At 38.7% G+C, this 11,435-nt stretch overlaps 1 protein-coding gene across 4 annotated transcripts in view; it reads left to right on the forward strand.

Moving 5' to 3' along the window:
• sbno2b (strawberry notch homolog 2b) overlaps nt 1-10,281 on the forward strand; it is a 78,390-nt gene extending 68,109 nt beyond the window's left edge. For all 4 annotated transcript variants that reach the window (XM_061737754.1, XM_061737755.1, XM_061737756.1 and 1 more), the window contains 5 exons: nt 909-1,001; nt 1,119-1,250; nt 1,757-1,833; nt 2,829-3,019; nt 3,801-10,281. In XM_061737754.1, coding sequence (XP_061593738.1) covers nt 909-1,001; nt 1,119-1,250; nt 1,757-1,833; nt 2,829-3,019; nt 3,801-4,897 — 1,590 coding nt within the window. In that variant the 3' untranslated portion in view covers nt 4,898-10,281. The remainder of the gene's footprint in view (nt 1-908; nt 1,002-1,118; nt 1,251-1,756; nt 1,834-2,828; nt 3,020-3,800) is intronic.
• The last annotated feature ends 1,154 nt before the right edge of the window (nt 10,282-11,435 follow it).

Consider the following 11,435-nt stretch of genomic DNA (forward strand, 5'->3'; position numbering starts at 1 on the left):
CTGATGATCATGGTGGGGGGAGGGCCAACAAAAGAGGAACAGGGATAAAGGGAGGCATTTATCTGCTGAAAAACCTCAAATCTTGATCCGTGGAATTTTTAAAAGAGAATAAACACTTAGTTGTACTTCCTAAGAAAGCTTTAGACAGAGTCTGTCAACAAATATGCTAATCTTGTGCAGTCTTTTGAATTAAAACTGGTAGACGTTTTGTAAGTCCAACCGTTGTAAGCCGTGTTCATTTACAGCTAAACCATCTTCTCACAGAAAAACAGCCCCTTCGTCAGTTTCCTTGAACACTCAGACTACATATAGTTTAAGGAAAAGGAAATCTGTTCCTCCTGTATGTAACTCACATACTGTAGCCATGATGCATGTGTTTTGATTGATGTCACTTTGCTGGCAGTGAGACTATGATTATAGTTCCTCACCTCCGCAGCTCCGAGCTGTGGAGGTGAGGTTGATACTAGTTGGAGGTACGAACAGGATAATTACCGGTGTCTTTTGCTTTAACTGCCAGCTGTAGGCTCACCTACACTTGACATTTCAAAGTTCGCTGTCAAGGGGAATCCTGCAGAGGACCGCTTAAGTAGATATAATGCTGGGTACATGATGAGTGTGGCTTCAATCCCATTCACCTGGTGCATAGTGCTCTTGCTAAATAGTTTGTGAAAGTGGATTTGTATGTTTTGTTTTGGTTTTTTTTTATAAGACTCAGTGGGCAACAATGTTTTTGTCACAAAATAACACAAAAAGTACACGTATAAAAGCCTGTCAGACAGATACAAACGTCCCTAACTTAATTTTTTTAGGTATATCTTATATCGCACTTGAGTTTCAACCAAGAGAAAGGCAACCAGTTGTGTGTGGTTATTTGGTTCCCGTTGTCACTGCACACTTCTGCATTACAGATCAGCGTGGACAGGGGTATGCCCTGGGACGAGGCCTATAAAAGGTCACAGAGTCTCTCAGGTCCTGAAGAGGGATTCTATTTTTCCCAGAAGGTGAGTTAACACAATGAAGGCTTGATTTTCTAATTCTTTATGTAGAAGATGTACTAAAGCACAGTCACAGAATATGTTTTCTGCATCCCTGAAATAAAAACTCTCTCCTCCCCAAAGCTGCGAGGTAACAACCCCTGTGTGCTGCTAGCTGAGCAAGGAAGAGGGAAGAACTTTGTTGTCTACAAACCCAATATTGGCAAACAAGCCCACCCTGAGAGCCTCGACAACCTGCTGCAACGTTACCGGAAGGTAGGAACTCAGTAATTTGGCTACTATTAGTGTTTTTTGACATAAAGAAGCATTTTTAAACAGGATTTGGCAAAAGCCAAAGTCAGACATTGTCAGATTGCTGTTTAAATAAATGAGTCTGCTGCCCCCTTGTGGATAGTTGAGTGTAGTAATGTTCAAGGTACACCATGGCTCAACCGTGTAGCGACGTCTCGGACTAATCAAAACTGAAAGTTGTGAGTTGGACAAGTTTATTTTTAATCCTGTTTATTAAAATTAATTCTGTTACCCTTCCAGCGTGAAGGACAAAGTGATGATAAATGAACATTTACTTCAAGACCATCAAATACACGGTGGTCTTATTTTATTTCTTTGACCCAAAATCAATGGTCAGAGATGAGAAAAGGCCATAGTATAGGCTTACTGTTAGCTGAAATCTCTCCCAGTCTGTTTCTGTATTTGCACATGACTTGAATGATGGGTGGGACGAGGTCTCAGCTGAAAATGATGTGTGTACATTTTTCCAGGTGAGCGCCGAGGAAGCTAGGGACAACTGGGAGAACCAGTTCACCTTCTCTTTCAAGAAGTGTAGTCACGCAAATTGGTAAGTAGAAATCCTCAGCATCCATCAGGATTACTGACTCAAGCTTTCAATCAGGCTTGTACTTGTACTTGCATTCGGTCTGGGTGCCTTTAAGGTCAAATGCAATTCCTGAGGATTTGTGGATCAACTGAGAACTGGTCATGAGTAAATTTCCTCTAACCATTGCACGTGCCCTCATGAGCAGATGACCAGTAATCTGCAAGAGGGTTTGCACAAAACAAAAAGAATATAGTTTTTTTTTTTTTTTTTTTTTTTTAAATAGATTTTTATTGATTTGATCAAAATAAAACAGACATTGAACAACAAACAAGTGCTCTCTGCAATCACAAAGGTATCAAAACAGGAAGGAAAACATACCACCATCCAAAATAAAATTACTCAAGGTAGGATAGTCAAAAAAAAAGATAAGAAACTAATAAATAAGTAAATAAAAACCCTGCATCCCCACACCCCCCAGATACACTCCTCCAGTCCTACCGCCTCCCCAGCTACCGCCTCAGTCATCTATCCGCATACTGTGTCAACTACCACCTATGTACAGTAGAAGTATATTAAAATCATAAAAATAATAATAATTAAAATAATACAGTACATAGAACAACAGAGTGGACAAAGTTAATGAAAATAAAAACAGATAAACAAATAAATAACATACATAATTAAACTTCAAAATTCCTAAATTAATGACATTGATAAAACCAACAGTAGGACAAAAAGATAAATGTATAAATATGTAAGTTAAATAATTAGACTAATTTAGAACAAAACAAAACAAAAATGCGAGGGGGGGGTCTAGAGACAGGTGGTAACAGTAGATAGGCACATTATATGCTCACAGATCACCTAGTGGGAATATTCCAGTCCAAGGCATATCTCCCCTTATTTACAATGTCCCGGAGGAGCGGAGGTGTTTTTTTTTTTTTTTTTTTTAACTAAAAAAATTGTTTGATGAATGCTTAACTTCTGTGTCCATTTCTTATCTGTCTTCCCTTCAGGAATGGAAAGTGTAAGAAAATTGAAGAAGGTCAGGAGTGTTTCATGGGCATGCGTCTGCGACAGTACCACATGCTGTGTGGAGCTTTGCTGCGGGTGTGGAAGCGGGTCTCCGACGTGGTGTCCGACATCACCAGCTCCAGCATCCTACAGATTGTCCGCCTTAAAACTAAGCAGCATAACAAACAAGTTGGTTAGTACATCCACCGCTTCAACTGGTTCACACTTAACCACACATTTTACTCTGTGTAGCTTTCCAGAACATCTTTCAGGCCTAGGCCCAGAGTTTAACATGTGAATGTGATTTGAATGATTTGTTCTGTTGATAAAAAGCGATGCAGTCTCAGTGCTAATGTGAGAAATGTGGGGGTTTTTTCTCACTTTTGTTGTTTTATCTCTTCTGAGGTTTCGTAAATATAACATTTATATTGAAAGTTGTACATTGTACATTTCTGTCTATACTTTTTACCTATCCTAAGTTCCTAAGTCACTTTTGTACAGACTCACCCGGCACTTTAAAACCTAATTTTGTACATTTCTGGTCTACATTTTATTTTACTGTTTATACTTTTTATTGTTTATACATTTCATTTTATTTTATCTCTTATATATTTGTTTTTATATTTGTATTGTGTTGCACCAATCCCCAAAACAAATTCCTCGTGTGAAAACTTGGCAATAAACCCTTTTCTGATTCTGATTCTGATTCTGAAAGTACAAAGTCAGAATATTTAAGCTTTTTGAACATAAACGAACATTTGAACATAAAATCGAAGCTAAAAATGTGTTTTTATAATTATTCATTTGATTATTTTACAATAATCTGCAAACATGGAAATTATGAACGCTTTGAAAAAATAAATATATCGTATTATATTTATATTACATTTTATGAATGAAAAACATGGGTTTGAAATGGTCACATTTGGAAAGGTGTTTGAGTCTATCACATTAACCCCCCTAATCTCCTCCAGGCATCAAGATCCCAGAGAACTGTGTGGCCCGCGTGCGTGACGAGCTGCTGCAAATGGACGAGGAGGTGAAGAAGAGGCGAAAGGACCGCATGCAGCAGCAGGAGAAAATGCGTAAAGAGGAGCAGCACAAACATCTCCTGGCAAATCTGGTCAGTCAGAGACCCGTGTTTAACCAGTCCCTCATTCCGAACCACATCCACAGCCAGAACCTGAACCAAAGCGCTCTACAAAGGACTCAAACTGGGATCGTCTCTCACCTCCCAGGAGTGCAGCCCCAAACCCAGTCCACTTTTCAGCAGCCCTCCCACAATTTTCCATTGTTGCCCTTACAAAGAAATCCCAGCCAAACCCAGCAAAGGCCCCACAACAGCTGGCCCAACAACTCCACCTCCTCCAGCATGAACAACACCGTTGGTATCAATTTCTCCCAGTTTTTCCCGCAGTCTTTCTTATCCTCTTTCCAACAACCGAAGAACCCAGCTCTCCCACTCCATCAGACCACGCTATCTTCAAACTTGTCTTCCAAGAATCCTCTTGATGAGATCTTGGACCTGACCATGAGCTCCCCATCCCCCTCTCCTAAAAGCTCAGAGGGTGGACTGAATCTGGACAGTCTGTCAGCCAACTCTGCAGCATTCACAGAGGACTTCAATCTGGAGGCTCTCATCTCCTCGAGTGCACCCAACCCCCAGCAGGCTGCACAAACCCAGCAGCCGCTACTGCTCCAGCAGCAGCAGAACCTCTTGAGTACTAACCACCACCACGACCTGCTAGATTTATTTGGCTTGCCCGACCCGTCTCCCCAAATGCCCACACAGACAGCCAGCCCTTCATCTTCTGCCTCCACCTGCTCCTCATCTACATCCTCCATCTCATCTGGGTCAAACAACCCCGTTTCTCTCTTCCACAACCCATCCTCTACCTCTTCCTCCTCCTCCTCCTCCCTGCTTCCTTCTCCCTTCCTCCTCCCACCGTCAGACTCTTTAACCAACGGCCACAGCAGCTCCGACACTCTAGACGTCCGTGAGGCTCTTAACAGCATGCTACAATGTGGACTAGATCGCAAATCTGTCATTCATTACCGACAAAATGACTAAGAGCTTAAAAAAAAACAATAGCTCGTCTGGACTGTGTCTGTCTTTGGGTTTTTGTTTTGTTTAGTTTTTTTCTTTGATAGTAGATTGCATCTTGTTTGCTGCTGTCTATAATTGCACCCTTAAACCTATTCCCTCTCCCCTCAGGGCTTATAGTCAAGTCACTGCCTGTCCCTCGCCGGGCTCACCCTTCTCTATGTCCACCTGTAGCGTTTGCCGGCTTGTGGCTGTTGAGGTGATGGCGGGCTCGATCAATATCAGACTTCTGCACCAAAGTGTGTCCTCCATAGTAAAAGGCAGCTGTTAAAACTTTTAAAAAGGAAGTAAAACAAAGAAACAAAAAAAAAAAAGTGATAACTGTATTATATCGAATAACACGAGCTGTCCAAACACAAGCTCAACCTCAGATTTTTACGAAGTGAAAATCAGCTGCTGATTTTTACGAGGTATGATTGATGAAGTTGCTGGAAGCTCTAAATGCCTTTCACTCGGTAAAGCCACACCTTTAAACTTTCCTTTTACTGTTACTTCGCCGTTTGTGACTGTTTGTCTTGACTAGGACAAAAAAAGAGAAAAAGAAAAAAAAAAGCTCATGTATGCAAGGCTTGGTTTGAATGAAACAGAAGATAGTGTTGAATTGAAAGGAGACGTATAAAAAAAAAACCACGTGAAATCTTTTAGCTGATTAGCCATGAAATGCCTCAGTTGTCAGTTTTCCTCTACATGCTCCCTCTCGGTTCTCTCCCTGCTTGTATGAACACTAGTGTGAGGAAAAAAGGGAGAGGAGGAGCAGTCTGCTGTTGCAAACAGTGCCTTTGGAGAAACCTATGAATGCAGTCTTTTAAATCCATGTAGCCTAATGTATAGATTTATACTTTTTAGCATTGATTTGAAACTTTAATTTAATATGGTGTATTTGTTTTTAACTTTGAGCCCCCTCAGTGGTTTTTTATGTTCCACCATTGTGGTGTTTCAGGACGACGCCTCCATCTAGACGGAGTCTGCTTGTCTGACTGTCTGTGTGGCTGCTTTTAAGATCAAACCAGAAAAAACTGAACTCATCCTGATTAGGAAATTGCTTTGTAAGGGTTGACGTGTGGCGCTTGTAGATTCAAAGGGATATATGTGTTTTTTAAGTGAGTTGTATGAAGCTCTTTTGGGTGTTTAGAGTCTTACCTGCTGTAGACAGCAGTCACAGTACTCTCTGTTGGGAGAATCAGGGACAGATTCACCAAAACTATCAGCTGCTTTAAGTCAGAACCAGAGAGGAGCAAGTTCTCGCCATCTAAAACTCAGACTTTATAATGAGTGCGTTTACATGGGAAGTTTAATTCCTCTTTAATTCAGAATTAAAATTAAATCCGATTTAAAATGAGTAGAAGTTACCATGTAAACACCTAATTCCGAATGAAAATGGCCATTCCGAATTAAACTTAATTCCAAAGTAAGTGGCAGGTTTAGTCCAATTTTAAATCTGAATAGAATAATTCCGCGATCATGTTTACACTCATTCCACTTTAAATTAATTCCGGTCTTTCTGCGCTGCTCGTTCCCTTATAATCCCGCGCTGGGCTTGTTTTCAAAACAATCGGTGCGTCCGAAATGCCATATTAAACAGTATATACTCAAAAAGTATACTTTAGTTCAGCAAACTTTTGAGTAAATATCAGTAGTACGCATTAATTCGGACGTACTACTCACACGGCACTTCCTGCCGTTGGGAGGGGGAGTTGTTACCATGGTACCAGTAGCTGCTCCACTCTTTTCCGTTTATCCTGGCCCAAACAAGAGGACATTATAGAATATTATCATATACAAATATTATAATATTAATATTATATAATAATATTATTATACTTATGACATATACGTATCACTTAGCAACCAAACACCACTGCATTGCATTGTGGGAAGTTTCTGCTTAGCTAGTGTCCATCAATCCACACTAATACATTTCTCCAGAATGAGTACGGATAGCGCATACTATTATATACGTACTAATGTTTCTCACATACTATTTTTGCTACTCATTAGGTGGAAGGATGGAATTTCGGACGCAGCCATTGTTTCAAGATGGCAGCACGCAGTAAACGGTGGTCAAGAGCAGACACGATTTATTTAATAAATAGCTTGGAGGACCTGGAAATAATTAAAAGAACAGATGGCAGGAAATATAACAATTGCGAGCTTTTCAAAGTTGTAGCGGCTAAGTTTGTTTTTCTTCCAGTAGACGTAACTTCCGGTCCCCCTATCCAATCAGAAGCAGAATTAGATAAAGCCGATCAAACGTGTTTTCCATGTAAACTTCAATTCAGAATTACTATTTCCATTTAAACTCAAAGGAAAATAGTTTAATTCGGAATTATTTAATTCAGAATTAAAAAACATCATGTAACCGTGGCCAATGTCATAGTGGTTCAAGCGAACGCTGTGTTAAATATATGTACACAGTATCACTTTTTCAATTTTCTTTACCACAAAAGATTCACGGACTTCATCGCAAACAGACTGTTGTGATGCAAAACTCCACAAGAAGGCCATCGCTGGAACAACTATCATATTTATGAAGTTTGAATTGTTTTACCTAAAAATAAAAATCCCCTTTCTACCCTCCCTCCGAGTCGCTGTTAGTTTAAATCATCAAATTCTCCAGTTTAATTGAACGCGTCTCTGTGTAGTAATAATAAAGGATTATCTTATCTAAAACTGAGAGTGCTGTGTCTGCAAGACACTAACTACCCAGAGGAACCTCACACAGCTCAGCTTCAACATCCCTTTAAGATGCAAGACGATACAAGGAGACGAGAAAGCCCGGGGAGTTGGTGGTCTGGAGTATCGCAGTAACTCAGATGAAATCACACATGATTGTCTGGTTAAGGCTGGGAGGGGTGTGAAAAGCCACACAGTAAACAGTTGAACAGCTGGGTTACATCCACACTCCTTCACGGTAATGTGACAACAGACTGTTGTAAAGCTTCATTACAGTCTGCTCAAACGGCCTGGAAGCCGTCAGTGGAAACCAGACTATTAAATCACCACGTGTGTGAAACGCATAACACTACGCTCACAGGAGTCTCCTCACGTCCTCGCTAGAGCCACCAGCTTGTCCATCCTCTTCAACAATTTCTGTAACGATAGAAAGAACACCTCCTCCTCTCCACCAGTCTTTGCTGCCCCACGTTGGTCAGAGTTTCCTCTACATCCCCTCCTCTTGATTTCTGCAGGTGTAGGAAACCTCTTCTGTGTCTTGTTTCCTTTCCTAGTTTCCCCCAGATAATTTGTTAGAAGCAAGCAAGCATGATGGATGATACAAATGATCATCTACAACCCCCTCCCCACACACACACACACACACACACACACACACTTTTCTTTTTAAACCATTTTTAAAGCTAAAAAATAGCATATTTGTAATGCAATTCCTCTTTGGATCTGGAAGTCCTCAGGAACCTTGTTTTTATGAGTCATTTTGACCAATGTTGATTTCAAAATTAGTTTTAATACCAATGAATAAGAGAGAATTTCATGTTGAAAACCCTGTCATTTTTACTAATTGATTGTGTTTTCTTTCATGCTGGGTTCCAGCGGAGTTCAACAACCATGTTAGAAAAAAGAAAAACTCCATTTCATTCGTTAAAATCCACGAACATTGTATGATAGTTGATATGTTAAAACTTGTGAGAGCGGGCAGGCTTTGTGTGAAAATTATGCGCTGTAGTCGTGACAAAATACCAGAGGTTCACTTGATCGAAAAAGCAATAAAACCATATAATACACCAGTTTTTAATCATAAATGCCTAAGCAATGTTTACGTTCAACAGGCAATGCTTTGTGGTTATTTGTGCATGGTATGAATCATTTTTCTGTTGTGCTTCATTCTGAAATACATACAACCTTTGTAAAGTACATTTTGATAGGATGAATGCAATGCGTTCATGACGTTTTACTCATCGTTATTATAAAAGTTATTGTTATTTATATTTAAGGGATATTTAGATTTTAGATACGTTATCTTGCTTATTATGATAGTTAACGACATGTTTGGTCAGGGAAGTTACTCGTTTTCAAGATTGCTATAAAAACAAATTCTATTATAACCTGCCACCAAATAAGATTGCACTGTTCTGTACTGCTGTACAGCGTCTGGATTTATTCTGCTCTTCAGTCTCACTCTTATCAAGTAGTCGTTTCTCCAGCTTCAGTTTGCAGAGATACCAAAGTATTCACAACACCCCTGAAGTTACTGGTTCACAATAAAAAAAAAAAAAGGATACCTTTATCAATCTCAGGAAGAAATCCACAAGAGGTGTAACATTGGGGCGTTAGCAGAAATATATCATTTCCCCTTTTCATAGTGGTGAAACTAATGAATACATGGTCTGTTTTTGTTTTTTTTTTTGTTTAGTTTTTTCTTAACTGTGCTGTGACCCTTGCTGTATTTATATTTTAGACTTAATGTGATGGGTTTGTTGTGTCCTTGTGAAAATGTCAGTGATTTTAAATGTTTATGCCGTCTTAGGGCAAAGATCAAAGGCTGTTTCTTTTAAGGAAACTTTTTTTTTTTTTTTGTGGATTTCTTGGGGTTTTTGTGTTGCAGCTGTTGGACCTTTTGACTCACATAAACCCTGACAGATTGATCGAGTCGATTAACATCCATGTTTTCTGTCATGTGCAATTGATCTGACCTCTCCCTCTCTGTAACAGATGGTTCAGTTCAGGATCGGACTGGCTCGCTCAAATTGATCATGTTATTACAGAAAGTCCTCCTCATGCGTTCATTTATTTTGTTTTAAATATTCCTCATAAGGCACATTCCGAGTTGTCAGTCAGCGAAAGTTTGGCCCTTGTTTAGTGTTTGCCACAAAAGTAAAGCTTTATGAATTGGAGGGATTTGGACAGCTTTTTTTTTTTTTTTTTTTTTTTTCAAGGAAAAAAAGCCTTTTTCTTTTAAATAATCTTTTATTTGTGTAGTTAGGCCTTTAATCATTATCATTTTGCACTAAGAATGCATAATCCAGTTACTGTTCTCGTGTTGGTTATGATTGAACAGTGCAAGCTTGTCCCTGTTCTTTATGGATTGTTCTGCGTATACTGTAACCATCTTTCTTTTTTCTCCACCATTTGCATATTATTCTAAATGTTATCACTCAAATAATTTATTGCTAACAAAAAAAATGAAACAAAAAACATGCTACTGATTGTACGTATTTTTAAACAAAGCCTATTTTTTCTGTAAAAACAAAATGTGTTCAGCACTTTTATTCTGGGTTATACTTTTTTTTCTATATATTTATAATTTAGATCCAAATGTATATATTGTAAAATTTGTGCCTTTTGACTAATTCTTTAAAAAGGTTTTCTACTCATTAAAGGAAGGACTATATGAAATTGCAATCTTAACTTTGTAAACAAATAAAAACTTGAAGATTGCTGAAACTGAGTGTCTTTTTTTTTCTTCTTTTTTTCAGCAGGTTTTTTCCCTGCAGGTTTGTGTTTGTAAAAGGAAACTGCATGTGCAGGAGTCGAACAAATCATCAACAGTGTTGTGCTTCAATGTCGCAGGCACGAGATAAATGTAACACATACTGTACACAGAACACACTAACTGGATCCAAACAAAGGACTCCAATCTGATTAAAGTGTAAATACATCTAGTATTTCTAACTTGTGAATACAGGATTCTTGCAAACATTAGTCTGAAAATGTCCCATCTTGAACGTCATCATCACAAAAATACCATCAGCCACTAGAACTCGGCATTGTCCTACATCACCCTGTTTATTCTTACTGGCAGCCCAGCCCTCATGTACTTAGTCAAGTGATTTGCAATGCATCGTTATGGGTGACAGAGATCACTATTCATCAGCTGGCTGATGACAACTTTCTTCTTAAGGGACACCTCTCAAGTTCCTGTAGCCGTTAATGTTATAGAACTATTTACATGGGCTTCAGGTCTCCGTCTGAATTTAAAGAAATGTGATTTATTGGTTATAAAAGAATGTAATGTTGACTCTATTCCAAACATCTGGGTTAAAAAATCCCATTGTTGAAAAATCAAGAGGAAAATTAAATTAGTGGAGATGTTTATCAGAGACAGTTTTACTGTCAAAGTCTGTTTAGATTAATGATTACAGTGAAGGTGCTCTGAATGTTTTGGACTTTGCCACATTGAACATTTAAAATGAATTGAATCAAGTGATTTCTCAGGTGTCCAACTTCAATATTAAACCTTATTCACGTTGTGTTTTTCTTCCTTATATGGTCTTAACTGTCTTAACTTAAATTCTGCAATGCAAATATAATATTGACAAAATTGAATTGGCTTCTTTCCATCGGCAAACGTTACTGGCTTGAGCTCTTATCTACAAACATAACTTTTGTCCCCATAAAGTCCATACAAGGAACAATGGCTGTATTCTTTACACATATAAGTTTCTGTTCTTTAGGCATTGTTTGATAATAATATATGTTTGGTTATTAGACCAGGATGGCCAACTTTACTCCTACTCTGATATTTTTTTTTTTTTTTTTTTCTACACAG

This window comes from Cololabis saira, chromosome 13, assembly GCF_033807715.1.
Source record: "Cololabis saira isolate AMF1-May2022 chromosome 13, fColSai1.1, whole genome shotgun sequence".
Classification (NCBI taxonomy): Eukaryota; Metazoa; Chordata; class Actinopteri; order Beloniformes; family Belonidae; genus Cololabis; species Cololabis saira.